This window comes from Corythoichthys intestinalis, chromosome 8, assembly GCF_030265065.1.
Source record: "Corythoichthys intestinalis isolate RoL2023-P3 chromosome 8, ASM3026506v1, whole genome shotgun sequence".
Classification (NCBI taxonomy): domain Eukaryota; kingdom Metazoa; phylum Chordata; class Actinopteri; order Syngnathiformes; family Syngnathidae; genus Corythoichthys; species Corythoichthys intestinalis.
Window position 1 is genome coordinate 25,497,336 of NC_080402.1, and position 26,015 is coordinate 25,523,350.

At 39.7% G+C, this 26,015-nt stretch overlaps 1 protein-coding gene across 1 annotated transcript in view; it reads right to left on the bottom strand.

Annotated features, from left to right (window-relative positions):
- Nucleotides 1-7,529: 7,529 nt before the first annotated feature.
- Nucleotides 7,530-26,015, bottom strand: part of LOC130919997 (ankyrin-2-like) — a 127,560-nt gene continuing 109,074 nt past the window's right edge. The window contains exons 44-48 of the mRNA XM_057842706.1: nucleotides 14,254-14,337; nucleotides 13,184-13,348; nucleotides 11,898-12,068; nucleotides 11,702-11,793; nucleotides 7,530-9,471 (exon numbers count right to left, since the gene is read on the bottom strand). Of these exons, the coding sequence (XP_057698689.1) occupies nucleotides 9,258-9,471; nucleotides 11,702-11,793; nucleotides 11,898-12,068; nucleotides 13,184-13,348; nucleotides 14,254-14,337 (726 nt within the window). The 3' untranslated portion in view covers nucleotides 7,530-9,257. The remainder of the gene's footprint in view (nucleotides 9,472-11,701; nucleotides 11,794-11,897; nucleotides 12,069-13,183; nucleotides 13,349-14,253; nucleotides 14,338-26,015) is intronic.

Below are 26,015 nucleotides of genomic sequence, written 5' to 3' on the forward strand. Positions count from 1 at the left end.
TAATTCCTCTGGAGTGCCAGTAGAGGGCAGTTTTCTATTGTTCTATTGTTTCTGTTGTTGTTGTTATTGCAAAAGATGCAGCTGAGTGAATTTTGGGGAGAAATAAATAAAAAGTGTTTGCCGGTGAGCGGTTAAAAAGGCAAAATCCGAGTGTCTCATATGAATCCAACAGTGGAGTTACAATACAATAAAATTTATTTTTAATTATTTCTCTATTTATATTATTATTTATTTAATTTATTAAGTTTATTTTTTGATTGTTTGTAGTTTTAAATTTTGATGTTGCAAATGTTAGCTAAATGCATTAGCGTTAGCTGTAGCGGATGATGTATGGGAATTGAGCCTCAGACTACAACATAATCACATCGACGCAAACACCAGACTGGATGTTTTGTTGGCCTATAGAAGGGGTCCTCAAACTTTTTCCTGTGAGGGCCACATAACTTTTCCCTTCTCTGATGAGGGGCCGGGGTCAGTTTGTAACAGAAAAAGTGTGACGATTGCAGTAGTGCCAAAATGTAAAAATTGATTGTTTTTCAGAAAGCCACAATCAAATAACCCTTTCTGGATTCTTCACGGAACAAAAGTAAATAAAATAAAAATAATATAATATAATATAATATAATATAATACAATATAACATAATATCACATCATATCATATAATAATAACACTATTAATTAAATAGATAATAACCAAATAACCTTCTCTGGGTTCTTCACAGAAAAAAGCAAGAAAATAAATAATACTTGGAAAAAAAAGGGAAAAAAATTGTTCACGGGGCCGGACCAAATGTGGAGCCGGGCTGTATCCAGCCCACGGGCCGTAGTTTGGGGACTGCTGGCCTATAGGGACTATAGGCTATATTATTGTATTATTTGACGTCGCCTCCATTCTATTCTACTCATAAGTTATATGTTTCTTGTTGTATCCCCACTCTGATCTAAACTGGCCCTTCTCCAAAAATTGTAGTATTCCATCACCCTGAAGGCTGATTTATGCTTCTGCGTAGCGGTGACGGCGGACCTACGCCATTAACGCAGACCCGATTATGACCCTACGCCATAGCCTGACGTGCACCTCCAAAAAGTCCTGACTACACATCGTGTCAACGCGCTTGACATGAACGTCGAAGGACTGTGATTGGTCCGCTCAGAACATTGTTTCCGGTTCAGCACAACAACAACACCATTTTCATATATTCGCAAACAACTTCTGTGTCACCTACGCTTCAACATTTGTATCGACAACATTTGTTGTTCAATATTAATCAGCTGCAGCTGCAAATGCACACGTTCCATCTCCATTGCCATTGCTTTCAATGACCGTTGGAAAATGAAAGGAATTCGACAAGAGTCCCCCAAAACCATACAAAGACAAAGCCCCACCAATCTAGTGGTATGGCAGTGAATTACTGTGAAAACGTCACTGGCTGCGACAAACTTTGTCCCCACATCACACGAGACCAATTTTTACATTTGGAGTAAATTAGACAGGTGCTTTTTTGCTTCAATTAATTTTTTTTCAAACTCTTACTTCTTCATATTGAAGAACCCATGCAAGGCATGGGAGTATTATGGACAATGATTTTTCACGCATTGCAAAAAACCCTGATAAACATCAACAAAAAAAGCATTGAGCAGACAACCAGTGGCCTATACTACGAACCGAGTTCAACCTCCCCAGAAGTAATCCAGTTTACCATCGGGTAACCGGAGTTGACAAAACCTGGTTGTCTAGTTTGTGGTCAATCGGTGCTACGACGCTGATTATGAGGTTGATTAGTCGAACCTGTGTCAACCCAGTCAGAGTTACTGCGCGTTCACATAAAAGGGGGCGGTGACCAGAGTCAAACACTACTTGTGACGATGGCACGGGCACCTTACCTCACGGAGGAGGAATGCGCGATGATCATGCGGAATTATGAGGAATTAAAATCCGCCCTCACCGCGAAATCCAACACCGCTTCGGCGAGTAGAGCGCAACGGGTCTGTTGACAGCGAATTTACAGTTCGTGTGATTTGTGAGTGCGTCAATATGCCAGTTTACTTATGTCCATGAAAAGAAATAAAGCCTGCTGTCAGGACAATAAAATAAGATTTGGTACATTAACAGTAAGAAATAATTGTCACGCATCACCACACGTAACAGGATGATTGTATGTTTAGTCCCCTTGACTGTACGAATACGTATGTTCTTTTTTTTAGTTTGGGCCTAAAAAATCCCGACCCGAGTCCGATCAATAAACTTGATTTGCAGGCCCGAGCCCGACAACCCCATGCCCCCCCCCCCCCCCCCAAAAAAAAAAAATTATGTTATATTTGTGAGGACTCAGGAGAAGAAGGAAATGCGGGGATGCCATGTGTTGTTGCGTAAATAAAAGCCCGTCTTTTGTAACGATTTTTCACAGTTAAACAAGACTGTAAGATGCATATTCAATAAACTTTTATATTTGTGCGTCTGTCCTATCAGTGGATTTGACATTTAATTTAATCTCCTCGAGTTGGCAGAAAAAAACGCAAGTTTTCTCAATGTTTAAATAGTCTACATATTTCAATGATTATTATAAATGCATCAATTTGAAGCGTTTCCATACCCCACTCCGAATCGCACGGCATACAGTGTTCTTACGCAGATATTCAGCATCACCGATGGAATACATATATTGTCCCTGGCGAAAGAGCGCACGGACAGGCACACACAATTTGCGCGGTTGTGAGGGCCTGACTCGGCGGGTTACATTAGTGACGTCTGCCTAGATCAGTTAGCACAGGTAAAGAATTCCCTCAGCTGAAAATCTATATCTTTCATGGAGAACATCTTCCGGGTACGCCAGCGGATTCTGGCGGTCCCGAAATACCCGTGCCCTCCGGAGAGAGCCCCTCACAATCCGCGCGCCAATGTCGTATGGGTTGTCCAAGTACGTTGTCATTGTCAGGAGGTCACGTCCGCGGAGGAGTGCTGTTTAAATAGAGCGTGGTTAATTGGAATCCTGATGTTAAGCAAGATCTAACTCTGACACGACCAGGTTTGGCGTGTGGCGTGTGTTGCCATGGCAACACTTCTCGGTTCCAACATATCCACCTTTCGTAGTCTCGCATAGCCGCGAACTTACGTCGCACGTGATAAAGTTACTCTCGAAGTTACCCTGCTAAGCCAGAAAACCGGCTTCGTAGTATAGGCCACAGAGCGTGAATTGGAAAAGCACTGGCATGCAAGCACTATGGAAATGATGCACAGCTGGAAGAGATTGGCCAATCAACCCATGAGCAACCCAGAGCTATAAAAGCAGGAAAGGAAGATTGCAGCCTGGTTTGGCTATTGACACTTGCAGTCCTGTGCAGCTGGAGACACAGTGACACATTGTGTTGACACAGTGTGGATACTGTGTCATTGAAAACTGACACCTGCTGGACATAAAAAAACCCTACAGGCAACCCACTTGACAGACTGACACTGAATTGATGACATAGCATGTAAAATCAAATCATTTAAGTCTTTGCATTCATATTGCATTAGTCCATATCTTTACATCATGTGAACATATATTATAAAGTGAAAATGTAAGTAATAATGAATGGGTGAATAAGGAATGCCTGTGGACTTTTTTTTTCTGATAAAATTTTATTCAAAAACCGTTTTGTTTTTTTGTTTTTGTTTTTAAATTTAGTTGTTGTTGTTTTTTTTTTTTTTAACAAGCCTGCTGTGGACAACACACTCGCATGGAACCAACAATGCCGGCATGCACAAGAATTTCCAGTTGAAAGAGGTTTGGATAAGATATCCATTGGCTCCTCCAGTATCGAAGAAAATCGGCATTGCGTGCCATGTTCGGCTCAGCCATGCATCGTTGCACTTTTGCAATTTCATCTACAGTTGCATTTCCTCCTTGACTCCCCACTTTGTCATCTAAGTGCTACCATAGCCCGTCAGAAAGAAATTGAAGTGGACAAAAAAATAAATTATAGCTTAATTACAGATTTCTAATAAATTACCAAAAAAGTGACTGTGTGAAAATAAAAGGAATGGTTCTATACCTGTGTTTATTTGGGGATTATCAGAAACTTCATTCTCATGCTTGGCCAGTAATGCTTCAGCAATGAGGCGGTGGCAACTGTTTTTATATGACAGGTTAGTCATATACAAAGTACAAATGCGACATTTCACCAGCTAAAAAATAACTTTTGATAGTAAAATCAAAACTTTGGGGATCGCGTAAGGATCCGTTAATTGCAATCTGACCAGGATTCGAACCCACGCGCACGACGTGTTGGGACGAGAGGCGTTTGCTCTGACCACTATGCTAACGGATCAAACACTGATGCGTAGTTTAAAGACAAGGGACGGCAATCGACGGACCCGCGTGCACCCGTCACACTAATAAACTAAGCTTTACCTTAAAATTAATTGTATTTTGAATGAATGATGACAAGTGCGTTTTCCCTGTCTTACGTCCATTTCCACAGCAGCTAGACAACGAGGAAGTAACCGTGAGATGTGGACTGTTTCAGCAACTCCCTCGCGTTGACAGACGCGCTTCCTTTTGAACCAGTTTGCCGCGTCATGACTGTGTCGACACAGTTCAATGAGTTCATGCATCGGTCACGTGATTTTCTTGTAGCGATACGCGCACCGACGCAGGGGTTGCTCCATGAGCTCGGCGCGCGCGCCGGCGCATTAGTATCACTGGACCCATCACTAGCAGAATTAAAAGATGAAATTTGCCAGAAGCGGCCATTAGCACATGGGTTTATTCACCGGTGGAAATGTTTGGACAACTGTAGTATATTGTTTAGGGGTAATTTGGGATTTGCCCTTCATCGATCACCACTTCTCACCCAGCCTGTCCTGCTTGACCCGACTACACCAGCTCTCCAGCCCGATCAACCTCCTCAGCCCGTCCTGCTTGTCCAGACTATGCCAGCACTTCATTGAGCTCAACCTGTCCTGCTTGCCTGTCCCGATTACGCCAGATCTCCAGCCTGCTCAGCCTGACCTACACGACCCGACTGCACCATTTCTAGTTCCTGTCCGTTTTCACTGCCTGCCAACACAATGAAATAAAACCTGTTCTGTTTCGCACCTGACATCAGCATTTTTTTTGTTAAAAACGCAGCATACTTAAGCTCCTCAGTTGCCTGCTCTTTACTGTGAATTCTGGTAACACAGGACTATACAGTTTTTCCTGGATTAGACTACTACTGTTAAATATTTTTACATTACCAAGACTGTAAAATAAGTCTAGTAATGGCAATCCTGCTGACGGACTTTTACTGTATTTTCTATAAATACAGGAATCAACCGTTTTTCTGGATTACGGACTATTACTGTGAAATATTTTTACATTACCAGGACTGTAAAATAACGGTCTGGTAATGGCAATCCTGCTGACAAACTTTTACTGTATTTTCTATAAATACAGGAATCAACAGTTTTTCTGGATTACGGACTATTACTGTGAAACATTTTTACATTACCAGGACTTTAAAATAACAGTATATAAATGGCAACCCTGCTGCCAGCTCTTTACCGTTATTTTACACTGAAATTTTTTACAGTGTAGATAAGCCGCACTGGACTATAAGCCACAGCTGTCCTCACTGTATTATGGGATTTTTACACCAAAAGATATTAACCGGTAACACTATTTGACAGCGGCATCATATAACTTTCATAAGACCAAATGAGTCACCATGAAGCTTTGAACCAAATGGCTGCAAAGCTTTATTGTTTCAAGAAGCATCATTTGGCCATCACTGCTCCCTTGGAGGGGACAGTCAACCTCTGCTGCCACCTGCTGTCAACACTGGTTTTTCCATAATGCCTAATAGCATGCATTGCAGCGCTACAGATGTAAATAACAATTAAAATTCATGTTCTATAGTAATTTTTTCTTCAGTTACTGTTCCGGTTGTTTCATTCATTGCTAGATATGGGATTTGGTAACACTTTATTTGACAGTGGTGCCATAAGACTGTCATTAGACAATCATAATTATGACGACACTGTCATGAGCATTAATGAATGCTTATAACAGAGGTCATCTAGTGTTATCCGGCAAATTGTCTCCCTTTTGAATGGATGTACAGTAAAAGATCCAAGCTGGACATAAAAGGAGTTAGTGACATAATTTGACGGATGACACCTAATGACATATGCATTCACTAATGCCCATGATACTGTCATGCCATAATTATGACGGTCTTATGACGCCGCTGTCAAATTAAGTGTTACCTATCAACCCAAATAAATAAAAAAATAAGCTGCACTGGACTATAAGCCGCAGGATTGAAAAAGAAGGAAAAATGTAGCGGCTTATAGTCCGAAAATTACAGTATTCACTTTTTTTGGGCGTAAAGTAAAGTACAGCTACAGGTGCAAAAAATTATTGAGGTAAAAGCAAGTATCTAAGAAAAAAAATTACTCAAGTAAAAGTACAAAAGTTCTTTCTTTAAAAGTTACTTTACAAGTAAAAAATATAAGTGATTTCTCCCAATGCAAAAATGTAATATACGGTACGTGTACAGTCATAGCGTCTTGGTGTCGCAGAGTTGCCATGTAAACTGCCCCTAAGTCTGACTGAGTGATAGCATATTTATACAGTGGTACCTCTATTTACGAAATGTATTGGTTCTGGAAGTAGTTTCTTAACTTGAAAATTCTGTAAGTAGAGACGCATTTTCCATGTAAATGCCCTAATCCGTTCTAAGCCCCCCAAATTCAGACATAAATCTTTTATAATGCATATAAATGCATCAAAACATGTTACAAATACATGCTACAATTAGATTACTGCACAACAAACATAAAACCTGAGTTGTGCATAGTGTAAAAAAACAAGAATAAACAAAAGTTAACGCACTCAGAACATGAGGGGCATATGAAGAGGCCGCTGTGCAGCACACGTACAGTAGAGGTCCCTCTTAGCCAATTGGATGCTAGGAATCCTAAGCAATAGCAATGGCAGAGCAGCTCCAAGTATGTTATGTTCAGTAAACTCTGGGAGCTGTGAGTACCAGCCATACTGTATTTTTGCCTTTCTTATCTTGAAATTTCTTTCTTAACAAGAGGCAACATTTTTTCGTTGAGGTGTTTCTTAACTTGAAAATTCTGTATGTAGAGACGTTCGCAAGTAGGGGTAAGATTGTACTGCTCTTATTTGCTTGGTACACCTATCGTACAAAACATGAGTTTGCATATTTTTTAAATCATTTCTGCAAGTGGGAAACTTATCGAGAAAAATGCATACTAATTTTTTCAAATTTACCGTTCTCACCTAGAGAGCGTAATTGCTGTAATGCAGTTTTTAGATGTCACTTAAAAGGGACACAGTGCTTTTGTAACTAAACAGTGAGGGTTTGTTTCCATTGGTGAGTTTAGTGTTTAGTCAAAAAAACATGCTGCCGATATTTAGCAGCGATTATATAAAACATTTTTTGCAGTATCTTTCACTTTACAATATTTGTTTGTTCGTATTGAATGAGAAATCTGTCAATCAAGAGAAAATAGAAATAGAGGGGACAGAAAAAGACAGTTTGTAGACTTTTATTCTCTATCAGCCGTAAACACACTGCAGCCATTTTATTATTTTTTTTTAAAGTTTTGAACAGCAATACATGCCCTTATAGATGTTGATATATATGCATCGTATGAGTACATAACTGTCATCACACAAAAAAAGGTGCTGATTTTTTCAAATTAAAAGCACAGTATACCTGTCACAGTGAACTTCCACATTATTTTTTCCTCTCAGTTCTCAAGATAATTGTGATTGTGAAAGAAAAACATTACGTTTGAATTCCACACCTTAGCGTGTTCTGAGCGTGTCTAAAGCTTTATTGAAGCGCTCATACCCTCTCATTTTGCCCCTTTCCCAACCTGATGAGTACTCTCCATTTGTCCTGCTAAATAATTACATAAACGGTTATAATTTAAAGCACAAAAAGCATGGAAACGTTCCATCCTGACATTCAGGAGTGCAAATATAGGTTGTGTAAAATAAAACTCTTCATCTGTTTGCATACATAAAATAGTGCCTCCTCTTTTAGTCACTTAAAAAAAACCTCACTCACACGCACACACTCAAATAAGCATGTTAATAAATAAATACATTGGAACAGCCATCACCTATAATTGTACATGAATGGCAAAATATGCCAGATTTTTCCCGATAAATAGCTTGTCACTGGCAAAACAAAGAAATGACTGAGAACTTTACACAGTCAGAAATCAGGAGTCCAATTTAGGTACAAAAATGTGCCTCTATTTAACTACCTTTGTTCCAACTTGTCATCGACACAAAAGAACCCTTTAAAATAAGACCTAAAATGTGCTTAAAATAATCTCAAAACAATCAGACGCAAAATGTCATGCATGGACCAACAATAATAGTACACCAAGAACACAATGACATTCCTCAAACACTCACCATTCATACCAGAAGAGACATGATCATAAAATAAGGACACAGTGCCAAACGAAGTCAGTTTGAATAAAACAAAAAGGATTAGAAAGGAAGCGCACAGGTGAAGATGGACAAAACTACAAAGATGGGAACATAATGACAAATGTTGAGTAGTCATGCCTGATTCAGTCTACTTCACATGGTTGATTAATCATTCCTAGGCTACAGATGTCAGTATTATCTAGATTAGGTTAGATACTATCAGAATGCCCGAAAGACACATTACACATTGCCTACACAAAAACACAGCAGCGGTAGCAGCAATAGTAGTGGTAAATAAATACAATTGTTTAATCAGACTATGCTATTATTCTCAGTCGAGATGATCTCTCAAGTCTGGCGGTGAGAGGCAGTGTTGCGTGAATAATTGTTGTTTTTTTTTTAGTTCAAGCACCCACTCGAGAGAGTATTTTTTTTTAGGTTAAGTGTTCAGTGTGGGCTAGAACTAAATAGGATTTCTTCCTTTCCTGACATTTTTTTGTTGCTCTACCACATAATTAAAGACAAAAACATGAAGACTATGTTGACACACAACCTAAAATTGATCAGGAAATATATTCTTTGGTCACAAAAAAAAAAGGCAACAACAACAACAACACAACAAAAACATCAACATCAGAACAAAGCAATTAATGAATACGTTAAATAAGCAGGGGAGGATAACTGACGTTAAAAAAAAAATCTTTCAGGGCTTAAATGGGAAGACTGTGGTAGCTTTGAGGTGCACATTTGGATTGCATGTGGCAAATGCATAGGATAATTAGTGTAGCAAGGGAGCGTGTTGCACATTTTTCTACTGTTTCTCCTCCTCATCTTCATCTTTTTCACTCTGGTTCCCCTGGTTTTCTTCGTAGTAGTGGTGAAACAACTGGTGCAGATGCTGCTGGAGTTCGTGTGGTATGGAACATTTTTCGGGGCCGTCTACTTGCTCGAGGAAGACCTGTTTGCGCTGCCCAGCTCCCTGCACCACTGTCCGTCTGAGGGTCTGACCTTTACGCATGTGGGCCCTGCAGATGAGGATGAACAAAAACACATAAGAAGATTGAAGTCCTCGGAAGAAAAGACATTCATCCAGAATTTTTAGGTGAATGTTAGCTTTGCAATCCGGCTTGACTTTCACCATGTACAAGATAGATAGCAAGTCAGTCTAGTCTTCTGTGGTTTCAATTAAATTCCCGCGCCGGTCCATTCTGGACTGACAAATCAAGTTCTCGTCTTTATTCACGTTATTCAACACTTTATTCTCAGTTTTTTGTTTGCTTTTGTTTTCCAAACCTAATACTGTACATGACAGTACACCGTATACTCTGATATTTTCCCCCAAAAATGGCAATTTATGTCCACCAGTGCGCTCATTTAAGTTGACTGCATGCCATGATTGTTTGTAGACTACAAATTGACAGCAACCGACAGCATGAGTCGCATTGAATTTATGTCACATCCGTGCTTCTCTGATTGGCTATTTCAGATTCAGTCTGTGCCTGTTAGGCCCACCTCTAATATCGATTTTCAAAATCCACCCCAAAACCGCAGATGCCCAGATTGACTTGCCATGTATGTTGTACATGACGAATGTGGTTATCAAGAAAGAAAAGAAATGGAAAAATCCAAGCCCAGTTGCAGTTTAGCATACCTTTAGATATCATGCAAAGATACAAGGTAAGCAGGATAACAATGCTACGAAAGCCATCATAGTGGTTGCTAAGTGTATGCTAAAAGCTACAATGACATCTCACATCAAACGTTGGTATATAGTTAACATACGTCCGCATTTTACTGAGAACTATCATAGTTTATGATCGATAACAATCATTCTTCCTATTCTAATACAATTCTCAACTCTCAGTAACATGTGTTCTTGTATTTGAGGAATAGTTTATAGGGGAATAGGCAGAGGTAATTTGAAGACAAATTTTGAATGAATGAAACACATGCCAATATAGGAAAATGCTTAAATTGGAAGTTCAGAATTTTTGACATTAGGCTTGCTCTAGCGGGGGTTTAATCAATCAGTGGAGTTGATTTAAACAAATTCCGTGCAGTTTGTAAGTCATTTGTTAGTGTCAGGACTCCGGAGCGGCTAAGCAAGCGCGAGTCAATGGGGCCAACTAAGCATGCCAATATAAAATCTACAAATAGATCCAACATAGTCAAATAAATTCAAAATGCAGATCATTGTTCCAAAACACCCATGCGGCCAAAACAATGTCACAAAAAAACTGCCACAATTCATTCTGCAGGACTATTTTTTTTAGATGCATAATACGACCATAATAGAGAGGATTGCTTCGGCCACTCGTGCTCACGCTGCATTCGAGGAGGGTGGGAAGTCGGACTTATCCCGCTCGGAGGGTACCAGTTGCGACCTCAAAGCGTTCAAATCGAATGTAAACAGCAAAAATGGCTGATCACGACAGGTAGTTTTTTATTTTGGCCATCAGAAGACATTTTTACCTCCAGCAAACCTGCCTTCTCGAACGCTATCAAATAGTGGAGGCGTTCCAATGATATTTTTTCTGATCGGAGGTTTGAAACTTTGACTTCCCACCTTCCTCGAATGCAGCATCAGTCTGCTGAGTTAACTGACGTCCGGCAACATGGTGAAACGTGAATTTAGAGGCTGTGGAAACAGACCGAAGAAATGGGCAAAGGAAAGTTTCCACAAATTCCCTATGAAGAACGAGGAACAATATAAACTGGTTACTTGCTGCTGGCTACGACATAAAAAATCGGCAGTGAAAAAAAAAAAACAATGTGATATCACTCCGCCCTGCTTTTGAATAAGAAATGTTGCTGTTCATACTGCAATTATTGAAATGCGATGGTAAAGCTTAATAACTTTATCCTGAAAACATCGCCAAAAGTATTGATTGCATTTGTCATCGACTATTTTCATGTGTGCATACCATGTTTATTTTATTGGCATGCTAAATCGGCCTAACTGACTGGTGCTAGCTTAGCCAATCCAGAGCCCTGAAACTAACAAATAACTAACAAACTACACGGAATTTGTTGAAATCAACTCCACCAAATCATAAAACCATCGCTTACTCGAAGATTAAGCCCGATGTCAAAAATTCTGAACTTCCCCTTTAAGTATCTTTGTTTTGGGTTGTCACGCTTTAGACACAACTGTTAGTAATAACGCTACAACCCAGCATTATCCACAAACGTTAGCAAATGAGCCTGCATGTAAGAACACACAATTCAAACCAAACACAGGCACTTCTCACACACCTCCTGACCACAGTGCCGTCATCTTTGACAGTCTCACTTTCAACCACATGGGGGAGCTCTGCTCTGGTAAATTCACCTATATAACCTAGTGCCTGGAGGTCATTGAATGAACAAGTCAATGACTAAAATGTACTGTAATTTAATTCATTTGGTTTGTTATTGAAAAATAATTTTACAACAGAGTGTATGAACAAACCTGTTGAAAGTCGTCTTGGGCTGAGGGGAGGTCAGAAGCCAAAGACATGTCCCCTTTGTGTGTCACTGTTCTTTTACCTTCCACCACAGTAGTTCTTTCTGCCAGACTGACATTACGCAGCTCAGTGGTCTCTTGTGATGCTGAGAAACCTGCACTTTCAGCAAATGTAACCTAGGTAACAAAGTGTTTGAATTCATAACAGGAACCAAACTCACAAGCATGATGGTGTGCTCTACTATATTGGAGTTCCAAAAAATTGATTATTACATGCATCGCGATTCGACACGTGACGATTCAATTACGATTCATAAAGGTTCAAAAACGATTATTTTCCCACATAACTTTATGACAGCTGCTCGTAGCGGAACAATATTCAAGACACGTCTGCCGCCCGGATACCTTTAACGGACGCACGCACAACGTTATAATGGACCCTGCCTGTAACTGAGTGAGAGATTTACTCCTTTTCAAAAGACTGGAAAATAAATTTGTGTATGAGACAGGCAGGGACAAAAGCGCTTGAGAGCAAGAGGGGAAGATAGTTCGTTGCTCCTCGTCTTTCAGATGTCCAGCTGTAGTTTCAAGTCATGTCAATTGAAAAATGTCCTGAGTGTGATTTCTAAGACCTGTGTGTGTCTATAAGAGGTGAGTACACGAACCCTCTTGTACTGTTTAGCCTTTATTGTTTTTGTTTTTGAGGTGTTAAGAGTTAGCGCCGAGCGCTAAGATAATTAGCTAATTCGCTAATGTGTATTTCATATGCAGAACGTGTAAAACCATGATTAAGTATAGCGGTAACACTACAAACATGCGAAATAGTACAGAAAATTTGTGAAAACAAAGTATATTGGTTAAAAGAAGTCTTATTTCTAAAGACACTTTTTTTCCAGAAAATGTGGAATTAATTCCACCTGTATAAATTGTATTGTATTGTTGAGAGAAATAAGTACTCCCTTTTAAAATGGTTAATGTTTTTTGCACTTTCATGTAAAAATAAATAAATAAAAAAGCAGCTTAAGGGCTTTTTGTTCTATGGGCATGTTTCCATCGTTCCTGCTGAATGATTAGGATATTTTAAATAAATAATGGAAAATTTGTTTGTCTACTTTATTAATTAGTAATGCACGATGCATCGATAATCGTGATTATCGTGATAACCGTGATCATCGTCAATACCGTGACCATCGTTCAAGAATCGAATCGTAGCCCCCTGAATCGTAATCGAATCGAATCGTGGAGTGCCTAAGATGGCACACCCCTACTCTACATACATAGAGTTCACATACCTCAGTATGGTCACCATCACTCTTCAGAACAGTGCGCTTCACCACTTTTGAGTAGCCATCGCCCTCTGCAACACTTATGGACCTCTGGGGTGATCCCACAATTGAGACCTCCTCCCGCTCCACTCCATCCGAGGAAACACATTTGCGAATAATCTTTCGAGTAACCTAAAGAAAGAAAAATATTTGGCTTGAAGTCTAGAGCGAAAGGTCTAAAAATTGTAGTGAAGCTTTTAAGTATCAATGCAAAATGTTTTGCTCTAATTTCCAATGCAGATTACAAAGCAAAGTCAGAAATTGATATACTTGTATTTGCACATTCATCCTCAATTTTTTGCATTATACAAAAAAAATTATGAAGCAAAGGTTTTGGTCTATGGTTTTTGCAGTGTATTCTGTGTCATGTTTAATCTACCAAACCTTTAAATAGGCCTGTCAAAATTATCGCGTTAACGGGCGGTAATTAATTTTTTAAATGAATCACGTTAAAATATTTGACGCATTTAACGCACATGCCCCGCTCAAACAGATTAAAATGACAGCACAGTGTCATGTCCGATTGTTACTTGTGTTTTTTGGTGTTTTGTCACCCTCTGCTGGCGTTTGGGTGTGACTGATTTTATGGGTTTCAGCACCATGAGCATTGTGTAATTATTGACAACAACAATGGCGAGCTACTAGTTTATTTTTTGATTGAAAATTTTACAAATTTTATTAAAACGAAAACATTAAGAGGGGTTTTATTGTAAAATTTCTATAACTTGTACTAACATTTATCTTTTAAGAACTACAAGTCTTTCTATCCATGGATCGCTTTAACAGAATGTTAATAATGTTAATGCCATCTTGTTGATTTATTGTTATAATAAACAAATACAGTACTTATGTACAGTATGTTGAATGTATATATCCGTCTTGCGTCTTATCTTTCCATTCCAACAATAATTTACAGAAAGATATGGCATATTTTATAGATGGTTTGAATTGCGATTAATTAATTTTTAAGCTGTGATTAACTCGATTAAAAATTTTTAATCGTTTGAAAGCCCTACTTTAAAAAGATCTTACTCTACCTTTCTGACAACAATGTGCCCATTTTCATCTTTGAACTTTTCTTCTGTCACGGTCTGAGTAGGAAGGTCAGGCATTTCATCAGCCTGTAATGGAAACAGAGAATTTTCCAGAATGAAACTTGGAATGTAAAAATTGAAAGCTTACAAGGCAAAATGAACATTCCAGTTGCATTCTCAGGGAAAAATATGTGTCCAAATGAAAAAAGAAGAGCTTCAAAACACAATTTCACTCTGTACACCCCATATTTTATCCTCCTTGATTAGTCTAAAACTGTTAGACGGCAAGTGAAAGTTGACACAGAAAATCTAGTACGGTTAAAACCACACGCTCCATGCTCAATCCATCCACCATCAGTCATGTTGGGTGGATACCTGAATGACAACTCTCCTTCGCACAATTCTGGTACTCAAAAATTCATCATCAGAACTTTCAGACATTGAGCCAATTTCTGCGTTGATCTCCTGACCAAGTAGAACAAAATCCATTGCGATGAGATGAAAACACATATTCAAATGAATATAATTTTGGAGGCAAAGCAGGCAAGAATCAAAGTGATATGTGTGCTATCCAGAGAATTCTTGTTTCATACCCTGGACAGTACAACATAACAATATCTTAATTTGATTAAAGACAAAAAACATGCTTGTGTTTGCTGAATTAAATGATGATTATGAAAGCTGCAGGTTTACTTTAATGTGAGAATGATACATGCTGAATTACGACTCACTAATGAAAAACCTCAAATAAAATTGAGGGTTATGAGGGTTTCATCTATGTAGGTAGAGGATTAGCAGCCATTCCTTTATTTAGTATATTTAAAATTTGACTGAGATCAGTTTTGAGAAAATGCTTGCAAGGCCAAAAACAAATCTAAATCTGGCCTTACCCTTGTCACAGAATTTGGATCATCATATGCTCTTATTTTGGACCTGGGCAATGCACACAAGGAGATTTCCTCAGCCGATGCCTCGGAATCGAATAATACATCTTCACTCTCGATGGGTCCAACTTCTTCAGCAAAGGAAGCCTCCACTAGTCTCAACTCTGGTTCATTAGGTTCAGTCTCTGATGAATCTGATGCATCCTGTCTGCAGTCAAAGTAAAGCTCTGTATCTGAATCTTCAGAGTGCAGACCACTGCAGACAACATCTCCATATGATTGGGGCGTATGAGTAATGGTCGTTGTGGTATAAGAGGTCGGTGGATGGCCAGATGAGATAGTGTGCTCCTCATTAAATGTGGTTGACGCCATTGCTGCATTGATTTCAACTGAGCTGGGCTGAGATTCTGGAACATCGTCTACTGGAGTGAAGAGTTCTTCCATAGATTGTAAATTTGTATTTGCATTAATCTTATCTAAGGGCTCATCAGTCTGCACTGCATCCTCAAAAATTAGGTGTCTTCCGGGGGTTTCTAGATGATGCCCACCAAATGACAGACTAATCTCATTTGAGGACATGTCTAAATTCTCAGAGGTGGAAAATGGTATCTGTTCCTCAAAGCATAATCGGCTTGCCAAAATAGCAGTTTCTTGACTTGGAGTATCTGAAGTTTCCTCACATAAATCTTGGAGACTCTTCAAATTAGTCTGCAAATTATGTTCATCTTCTTGACAATGAACAACACTTTTAAAATCTTCACACAGATTATTTGTCACGTCTTCGGAAACTTCAAGCAAGAGAGGCTTATCTAAGTCTAAAATAAAACTCGGCGATTGTGCCAAATGGTCAGTATCTCTGTTGGAATATTGTACACTTGACATGTTCTCATTGGGTGAGATATTAGTATCTCCCACAAGAGCTGACTGCATAATTGCTGTATCACTTGGGACTCCTTTACAGACAACTTGGCCAAATGTTTGAAAATGTTCATTTCTCTGGTTTGTATCTTCTTCTTGCTGCAAACTGGCATCTGTTGAACAGCCATGTTCAAGTTGAATGTCTTTGTATTCGTGTATATAATCACCTTGAGAACTTGTGTCATCTTGTCTCACTTTAATCTCTTCTAGATCTGATACAAAATTGTCATATTGTAGTCCGGAACCTGGTAGATTTGGTTTGGGCTTTGATAATGAGACAATTTCCCCCTCACTACTATTTAGATCTTTTGTCATTGAACTGAATCCTACACTTTGTTCGGGGAACACAAGACATTCGTTGTCTGTAGTTTGTGGTGATCCAGTTTGTGTGTTGTCAGATTGGTTTTGATTTTGTAATAAAGTATCTATTGTGGGTAAATCTACATTTCCAGAGAGTGTGTTTGTGCTACAGTGCATCGATAGTACGTTTGTGATAGAGCACTCTAGATCAGGATCTTTGTCCTTTTTAGGTTTGTAAAGATTTGCCCCAGAAGATGATGTTGCAACCTGCAGGAAATGATGGAATGAAAAAAAAAAAAGAAAATGATTTGTGACGGATGAAAAATGAGTCAAATGAAACATGCATTATGTCAAGACCAAATGTCAGAGTTGTGTTGTTGATGCAAAAATTCACTTACAGCCCTCAAGTAATTACCCTAAGTCATTCCAGAGTTATCTAACTATTGACAACAAAATAAATCTCTGAAATACTTTAATTGGCTATCAATTGTACTTTGAAATATAATATGCCATTGAAAATACAATGACATTTTCCAAGGCAGGGCACAAGTGAACTTGTGACAAAATCAGGATTATGTGTTAAGTGAAGGTGAACATGCATCGTTTATATTTACTAGGGGTCTTTGGTTTGCGACAGGAGTTCTGTACCTACACCGTCCTGATGATATTACTTGAATTTGAACATATGTCTGAAGGTTTCTTAGTATCAAAGTAGCAAAGACTCAATCAAAGAAAGCTTTTGCACTTGAGCCATACATCTAAAATGTACAAAGAAAGAGAGTGGTTGGATCAGAGTGTGTCTTCTCGTGCTGAATTCTCACTCCACTGTGCAACTACTGTAATTTCTTGAGTATAGTGCAGTCTCATGTATTAGATGGCCGTGGCGTAGTTGATAGCTCGAGTTGTCTTCGGGCTGAAGTGTTAGCGGTTCGATTGCCGACTACAACTGCCCACTGTCGAAGTGCCCTTGGGCAAGGTACTGAACCCTAATTTGCTCCCGATGGGTTGGCAGCGCCTTGCATGGCAGCAGCACTGTGTGTGTGAAAGGTTAAATGTGTGCTAATGTAAAGTGCTTTGAGCATTGTATCAATGTAGATAAAGTCGCTATATAAGTACCCTTCAAAATAAGTTTTCTCACGTTCCCAGGTATCCTACGATTACCCGATTTGTTAGTATCTATGCTCAAATAATGAAGCATAGTATTATCGGTAGGGCTGCATTTTGCAGTTTGAAGCATATTGCAAAAGATCCAATATGGCAACGGCATATTGCAATACACATTGCAATATATTGCTCAGTGCTTGTCAAACTTTTTTTTTTATGTTTACAGATAAATGAAAAACACATATCAATGTTTGTTTAGCTAAATATTTTTTCCCATGTTACTGCAAATTTCAGGAATTATAACAAACTAGCAAGTGACATATAGCTTGACTAACATACTTGACATGTATAAGAACCATGTGAAAATCAGTTAAACATAAATCGTGATATTATGATGGTTATAGTTGCATCTGACATGTCCAATTCAAAGAGGTGTGTAGTATTCATTATCTGCTTCAAACGCGAATCATGCAGAAGTGTGAGTTTGAGCTGTGACATCGCTTGGTAAGATGGCGTCTTTGAGAAAAAATTCATGAAGAAAATAAATGTTTAATTATGAAGTATTTCGGTAAAAGATTGTTATGCAATATATATTTGAAATTGAATGTTGTAGTGCGATATGTATATTGTGTACATACATGACTGGCACAGTAATGCTGTCAAAAATGTCAATAAAATCTTAATTTATTTGTTGTATTTTCACATTTCTATTTTTTTTTAATGATTTTGGGTGGCAAAAATACACATTAGATATGAAAGATTATGGTAATTATTCGAGTTGAAACCTTCTAACATCGTTATGATGCGACCGTCGTAAACCAAGGACCCCCTGTAAATGGCTGATGCACTATTAAACCATCAATGCAGAGAACACCACTTTCCCTATTAAACAGCTGAGTAGATTACTTCAAACCAACTATGGCTGCTTTGCTACAATTGTACAGCGATGCCTGTTAAAAAAAAGAATCCTTATGCTTTAACATGAGCACTAGACTCAGTCAGTGAAGCAGTATTTTGCAATTAGTAAAAGCTTGAGGCAAAGAGGTCATTCCAAAAATACATAGAGTATTCTGCCAACAATATTAATTATGTGAAGCAACACTGCATTGTCTGCAAGGCAAGACCTTCTCCTGTCTTACCGTCAGAAAGGAACTTTTCTCCGTTCTCACTGACTGTCTCGCCATATCTTTGTCAAGCACATCTTGAATGCCTGTCATCATTAATGGTGATAATGTTTCTGATCCTTTATACTCAAGCAAATGTGGTCTGTTTGCCATTGTTTCTTTCCTTGGTTCCACTTCTTTCCTGAAGATCTCTGTGACTTTGAAAGTGTGATGAACGTCCATATTTTCTTCCTCAGATGGCATGAGACTCATTTGTGGCTGGTTATCATGGCAAGTCAAGGACTCATGTACTTGTTGCTTGATACTTTCTATGTTTTCTAAATTATATGATTCTTTTACAAATTGCTGGTCCCCTATAGGTGTTGAATATTCAAAGTTTGTTTGCTTAGAAGTCTTTTCAAAGCCTTTATCAAATTCAGTTACACCTAACATGACTGTGTCGCAGACATATTTTCCCTTATAAAGTGGGTCATAGAGGTTTGCTATTAACCTCCTTTGAACTGATTTGTATGCCAGTCTTGGCTTCGTGTCTAAGCTTTCACCTGTGAGACAGTATCCAGACTGCTGTGGTTTTAAACATTCCACAGGTTCTCCTACGATATGAAGAATTTCAGGTGAAGTTAATCTTGAATTGGAATCTGTTTGGAACTCCTCATGATATGAATCAACGGATGAATCAGATGAAATAGATGCAATTTCTGAAGAAGGATTTTTCTTAATAAAACAATCTGACTTTGAAAGTGGTTGGCTGAATGTACAATCTTCACCAGGATGGGAAAAAATATTTGGTGCAAAGTAAGGTAAAACAGGAATGTTTGTAGGACATTTAGCATTATTGATTTTCTCAGTGAGGTGGGTGTCAGGGTTATCTGAACACAACGATGAATAGCGTGACTCCTTCGGTACAAAATGGGAAGGGGCAGTTTGCGAGTCATTGAAAGACACATGTTCAGCATCGAAATTTACAAATGTTTTGAAAGAGTAACATTTTCCTTTATAGAGGGGATCACGAGAAGAAGATATTAAGCTTTTAAAAGGACGGAGGGATTTGATACCACGAGATGAGGATGTTATATCTGAAATTTTTTGTGGTGCGGTGTGAGACTGATGGCCAAATGAGGAAGGAAACTCTGATGTCTTCGAGTCTGGTGATTCTGGCCTGTTGTCATCAAACACATCCTTCAAAGAAGGTTTTGAGTACTCAATATCAGAAAATGTTGACAAAGGCCTATCTTCAAAATAACATAGGTAATAACTACAATGTTGTTTGTTGATTAGAGAAAACAACAGATGAGCACCAAGTGAACATTTCTCAACTGACACCAGAGAGTCGGGTGACGATGCTCTGAAGTCTAATAGCCAGTCCTGAAGTAGTGATGTGTCAATTTCTGATGAAACAGAATCTGGTGACAGCGCCCTACTGGTAAATAAGATATCTAATTCTACATCTGAGGAAACAGATTCTGGGGACTGTGGTCTGGTCTCATCAAAAAGGTTTGTTAGACACAGATCATAACCTTCCCAATCTGAAACACTTGATTGCGGTGTGTACGACCTCTCTTTAAAGCATTGGTCGTTATGATCAATTTGGACTGTGTCAAAATCAGGAACAGGTGAGTCTGGAGAAAGGGGCCTCAGGTCGCGAAGATAAGCAATAGATTCTGGGGAATAAGGTCTCGCCTCCATGTTTAACTCATCTAAAGAAGAGTCCAAAAATTCCTCCAATGGGTCAGACGCTAGTAAAAGTGGCCTTGACACAAAACCTGTGACTCCAGGTTTGGCATTCGATTCAATGTCATGTGTAAAGCCGCGGACGACATCTGAATATGTAAAAGGCTGTACAATAGGCTGAGGTTGGACAGCAATTGCCATGACACTAGTTTCTTCGCTGAACTTTTCTGATACTACTGATTCTGGTGATTCCGGCCTGCATTCATCAAACAGATCCTTGAGACAAAGTTCTGAATACTTAACATCAGACATGGTTGACAAAGGAGAAACTGGCCTATCTTCAGAATAACATAAGTAATAACTACAATGTTTGTTGTTTTGAGCAAACATCAGATCAGGACCAGGTGAACATTTCTCAACTGACACCACAGAATCTGGGGAGGATGCTCTGAAGTCTAACAGCCAGTCCCGAAGTAGCGATGTGTCAATTTCTGATGAAACAGAATCTGGAGACAGCGCCCTACTGGTAAATAAGATATCTAATTCTACATCTGAGGAAACAGATTCTGGGGACTGTGGTCTGGTCTCATCAAAAAGGTTTGTTAGACACAGATCATAACCTTCCCAATCTGAAACACTTGATTGCGGTGTGTACGACCTCTCTTTAAAGCATTGGTCGTTATGATCAATTTGGACTGTGTCAAAGTCAGGAACAGGTGAGTCAGGAGAAAGAGGCCTCAAGTCGCGAAGAGAAGCAATAGATTCTGGGGAATAAGGTCTCGCCTCCACGTTTAACTCGTCTAAAGAATAGTTCGAAAATTCGTCCAAGGAGTCAGCCGCGAGTAAAAGTGGTTTTGACACAAAACCTGTGACTCCAGGTTTGGCGTTCGATTCAAAGTCATGTGTAAAGCCGCGGACAACATCTGCATATGTAAAAGGCCGTACGATAGGCTGGGATTGGACAGTAATTGCCATGACACTAGTTTCTTCGCTGAATTTTTCTGATACTACTGAGTCTGGTGATTCCGGCCTGCATTCATCAAACAGATCCTTGAGACAAAGTTCTGAATACTCAACATCAGACATGGTTGACAGAGGAGAAACTGGCCTATCTTCAGAATAACATAAGTAATAACTACAATGTTGTTTGTTGTTTTGAGCAAAAATCAGATCAGGACCAGGTGAACATTTCTCAACTGACACCACAGAATCTGGGGAGGATGCTCTGAAGTCTAACAGCCAGTCCCGAAGTAGCGATGTGTCAATTTCTGATGAAACAGAATCTGGAGACAGCGCCCTACTGGTAAATAAGATATCTAATTCTACATCTGAGGAAACAGATTCTGGGGACTGTGGTCTGGTCTCATCAAAAAGGTTTGTTAGACACAGATCATAACCTTCCCAATCTGAAACACTTGATTGCGGTGTGTACGACCTCTCTTTAAAGCATTGGTCGTTATGATCAATTTGGACTGTGTCAAAGTCAGGAACAGGTGAGTCAGGAGAAAGAGGCCTCAAGTCGCGAAGAGAAGCAATAGATTCTGGGGAATAAGGTCTCGCCTCCATGTTTAACTCGTCTAAAGAATAGTTCGAAAATTCGTCCAAGGAGTCAGACGCGAGTAAAAGTGGCTTTGACACAAAACCTGTGACTCCAGGTTTGGCGTTCGATTCAAAGTCATGTGTAAAGCCGCGGACAACATCTGCATATGTAAAAGGCCGTACGATAGGCTGGGATTGGACAGTAATTGCCATGACACTAGTTTCTTCGCTGAATTTTTCTGATACTACTGAGTCTGGTGATTCCGGCCTGCATTCATCAAACAGATCCTTGAGACAAAGTTCTGAATACTCAACATCAGACATGGTTGACAGAGGAGAAACTGGCCTATCTTCAGAATAACATAAGTAATAACTACAATGTTTGTTGTTTTGAGCAAACATCAGATCAGGACCAGGTGAACATTTCTCAACTGACACCACAGAATCTGGGGAGGATGCTCTGAAGTCTAACAGCCAGTCCCGAAGTAGCGATGTGTCAATTTCTGATGAAACAGAATCTGGAGACAGCGCCCTACTGGTAAATAAGATATCTAATTCTACATCTGAGGAAACAGATTCTGGGGACTGTGGTCTGGTCTCATCAAAAAGGTTTGTTAGACACAGATCATAACCTTCCCAATCTGAAACACTTGATTGCGGTGTGTACGACCTCTCTTTAAACCATTGGTCGTTATGATCAATTTGGACTGTGTCAAAGTCAGGAACAGGTGAGTCAGGAGAAAGAGGCCTCAAGTCGCGAAGAGAAGCAATAGATTCTGGGGAATAAGGTCTCGCCTCCATGTTTAACTCGTCTAAAGAATAGTTCGAAAATTCGTCCAAGGAGTCAGACGCGAGTAAAAGTGGTTTTGACACAAAACCTGTGACTCCAGGTTTGGCGTTCGATTCAAAGTCATGTGTAAAGCCGCGGACAACATCTGCATATGTAAAAGGCCGTACGATAGGCTGGGATTGGACAGTAATTGCCATGACACTAGTTTCTTCGCTGAATTTTTCTGATACTACTGAGTCTGGTGATTCCGGCCTGCATTCATCAAACAGATCCTTGAGACAAAGTTCTGAATACTCAACATCAGACATGGTTGACAGAGGAGAAACTGGCCTATCTTCAGAATAACATAAGTAATAACTACAATGTTGTTTGTTGTTTTGAGCAAAAATCAGATCAGGACCAGGTGAACATTTCTCAACTGACACCACAGAATCTGGGGAGGATGCTCTGAAGTCTAACAGCCAGTCCCGAAGTAGCGATGTGTCAATTTCTGATGAAACAGAATCTGGAGACAGTGCCCTACTGGTAAATAAGATATCTAATTCTACATCTGAGGAAACAGATTCTGGGGACTGTGGTCTGGTCTCATCAAAAAGGTTTGTTAGACACAGATCATAACCTTCCCAATCTGAAACACTTGATTGCGGTGTGTACGACCTCTCTTTAAAGCATTGGTCGTTATGATCAATTTGGACTGTGTCAAAGTCAGGAACAGGTGAGTCAGGAGAAAGAGGCCTCAAGTCGCGAAGAGAAGCAATAGATTCTGGGGAATAAGGTCTCGCCTCCATGTTTAACTCGTCTAAAGAATAGTTCGAAAATTCGTCCAAGGAGTCAGAAGCGAGTAAAAGTGGCCTTGACACAAAACCTGTGACTCCAGGTTTGGCGTTCGATTCAAAGTCATTTGTAAAGCCGCGGACAACATCTGCATAAGTAAAAGGCCGTACGATAGGCTGGGATTGGACAGTAATTGCCATGACACTAGTTTCTTCGCTGAATTTTTCTGATACTACTGAGTCTGGTGATTCCGGCCTGCATTCATCAAACAGATCCTTGAGACAAAGTTCTGAATCCTCAACATCAGACATGGTTGACAGAGGAGAAACTGGCCTATCTTCAGAATAACATAAGTAATAACTACAATGTTGTTTGTTGTTTTGAGCAAACATCAGATCAGGACCAGGTGAACATTTCTCAACTGACACCACAGAATCTGGGGAGGATGCTCTGAAGTCTAACAGCCAGTCCCGAAGTAGCGATGTGTCAATTTCTGATGAAACAGAATCTGGAGACAGCGCCCTACTGGTATATAAGATATCTAATTCTACATCTGAGGAAACAGATTCTGGGGACTGTGGTCTGGTCTCATCAAAAAGGTTTGTTATACACAGATCATAACCTTCCCAATCTGAAACACTTGATTGCGGTGTGTACGACCTCTCTTTAAAGCATTGGTCGTTATGATCAATTTGGACTGTGTCAAAGTCAGGAACAGGTGAGTCAGGAGAAAGAGGCCTCAAGTCGCGAAGAGAAGCAATAGATTCTGGGGAATAAGGTCTCGCCTCCATGTTTAACTCGTCTAAAGAATAGTTCGAAAATTCGTCCAAGGAGTCAGACGCGAGTAAAAGTGGCTTTGACACAAAACCTGTGACTCCAGGTTTGGCGTTCGATTCAAAGTCATGTGTAAAGCCGCGGACAACATCTGCATATGTAAAAGGCCGTACGATAGGCTGGGATTGGACAGTAATTGCCATGACACTAGTTTCTTCGCTGAATTTTTCTGATACTACTGAGTCTGGTGATTCCGGCCTGCATTCATCAAACAGATCCTTGAGACAAAGTTCTGAATCCTCAACATCAGACATGGTTGACAGAGGAGAAACTGGCCTATCTTCAGAATAACATAAGTAATAACTACAATGTTGTTTGTTGTTTTGAGCAAACATCAGATCAGGACCAGGTGAACATTTCTCAACTGACACCACAGAATCTGGGGAGGATGCTCTGAAGTCTAACAGCCAGTCCCGAAGTAGCGATGTGTCAATTTCTGATGAAACAGAATCTGGAGACAGCGCCCTACTGGTATATAAGATATCTAATTCTACATCTGAGGAAACAGATTCTGGGGACTGTGGTCTGGTCTCATCAAAAAGGTTTGTTAGACACAGATCATAACCTTCCCAATCTGAAACACTTGATTGCGGTGTGTACGACCTCTCTTTAAAGCATTGGTCGTTATGATCAATTTGGACTGTGTCAAAGTCAGGAACAGGTGAGTCAGGAGAAAGAGGCCTCAAGTCGCGAAGAGAAGCAATAGATTCTGGGGAATAAGGTCTCGCCTCCATGGTTAACTCGTCTAAAGAATAGTTCGAAAATTCTTCCAAGGAGTCAGACGCGAGTAAAAGTGGCCTTGACACAAAACCTGTGACTCCAGGTTTGGCGTTCGATTCAAAGTCATGTGTAAAGCCGCGGACAACATCTGCATATGTAAAAGGCCGTACGATAGGCTGGGATTGGACAGTAATTGCCATGACACTAGTTTCTTCGCTGAATTTTTCTGATACTACTGAGTCTGGTGATTCCGGCCTGCATTCATCAAACAGATCCTTGAGACAAAGTTCTGAATACTCAACATCAGACATGGTTGACAGAGGAGAAACTGGCCTATCTTCAGAATAACATAAGTAATAACTACAATGTTGTTTGTTGTTTTGAGCAAACATCAGATCAGGACCAGGTGAACATTTCTCAACTGACACCACAGAATCTGGGGAGGATGCTCTGAAGTCTAACAGCCAGTCCCGAAGTAGCGATGTGTCAATTTCTGATGAAACAGAATCTGGAGACAGTGCCCTACTGGTAAATAAGATATCTAATTCTACATCTGAGGAAACAGATTCTGGGGACTGTGGTCTGGTCTCATCAAAAATGTTTGTTAGACACAGATCATAACCTTCCCAATCTGAAACACTTGATTGCGGTGTGTACGACCTCTCTTTAAAGCATTGGTTGTTATGATGAATTTGGACTGTGTCAAAATCAGGAACAGGTGAGTCAGGAGAAAGAGGCCTTAGGTCGCGAAGAGAAGCAATAGATTCTGGGGAATAAGGTCTCGCCTCCATGTTTAACTCGTCTAAAGAATAGTCCGAAAATTCGTCCAAGGAGTCAGACGCGAGTAAAAGTGGCCTTGAAACAAAACTTGTGACTCCAGGTTTGGCGTTCGATTCAAAGTCATGTGTAAAGCCGCGGACAACATCTGCATATGTAAAAGGCCGTACAATAGGCTGGGATTGGACAGTAATTGCCATGACACTAGTTTCTTCGCTGAATTTTTCTGATACTACTGAGTCTGGTGATTCCGGCCTGCATTCATCAAACAGATCCTTGAGACAAAGTTCTGAATACTCAACATCAGACATGGTTGACAGAGGAGAAACT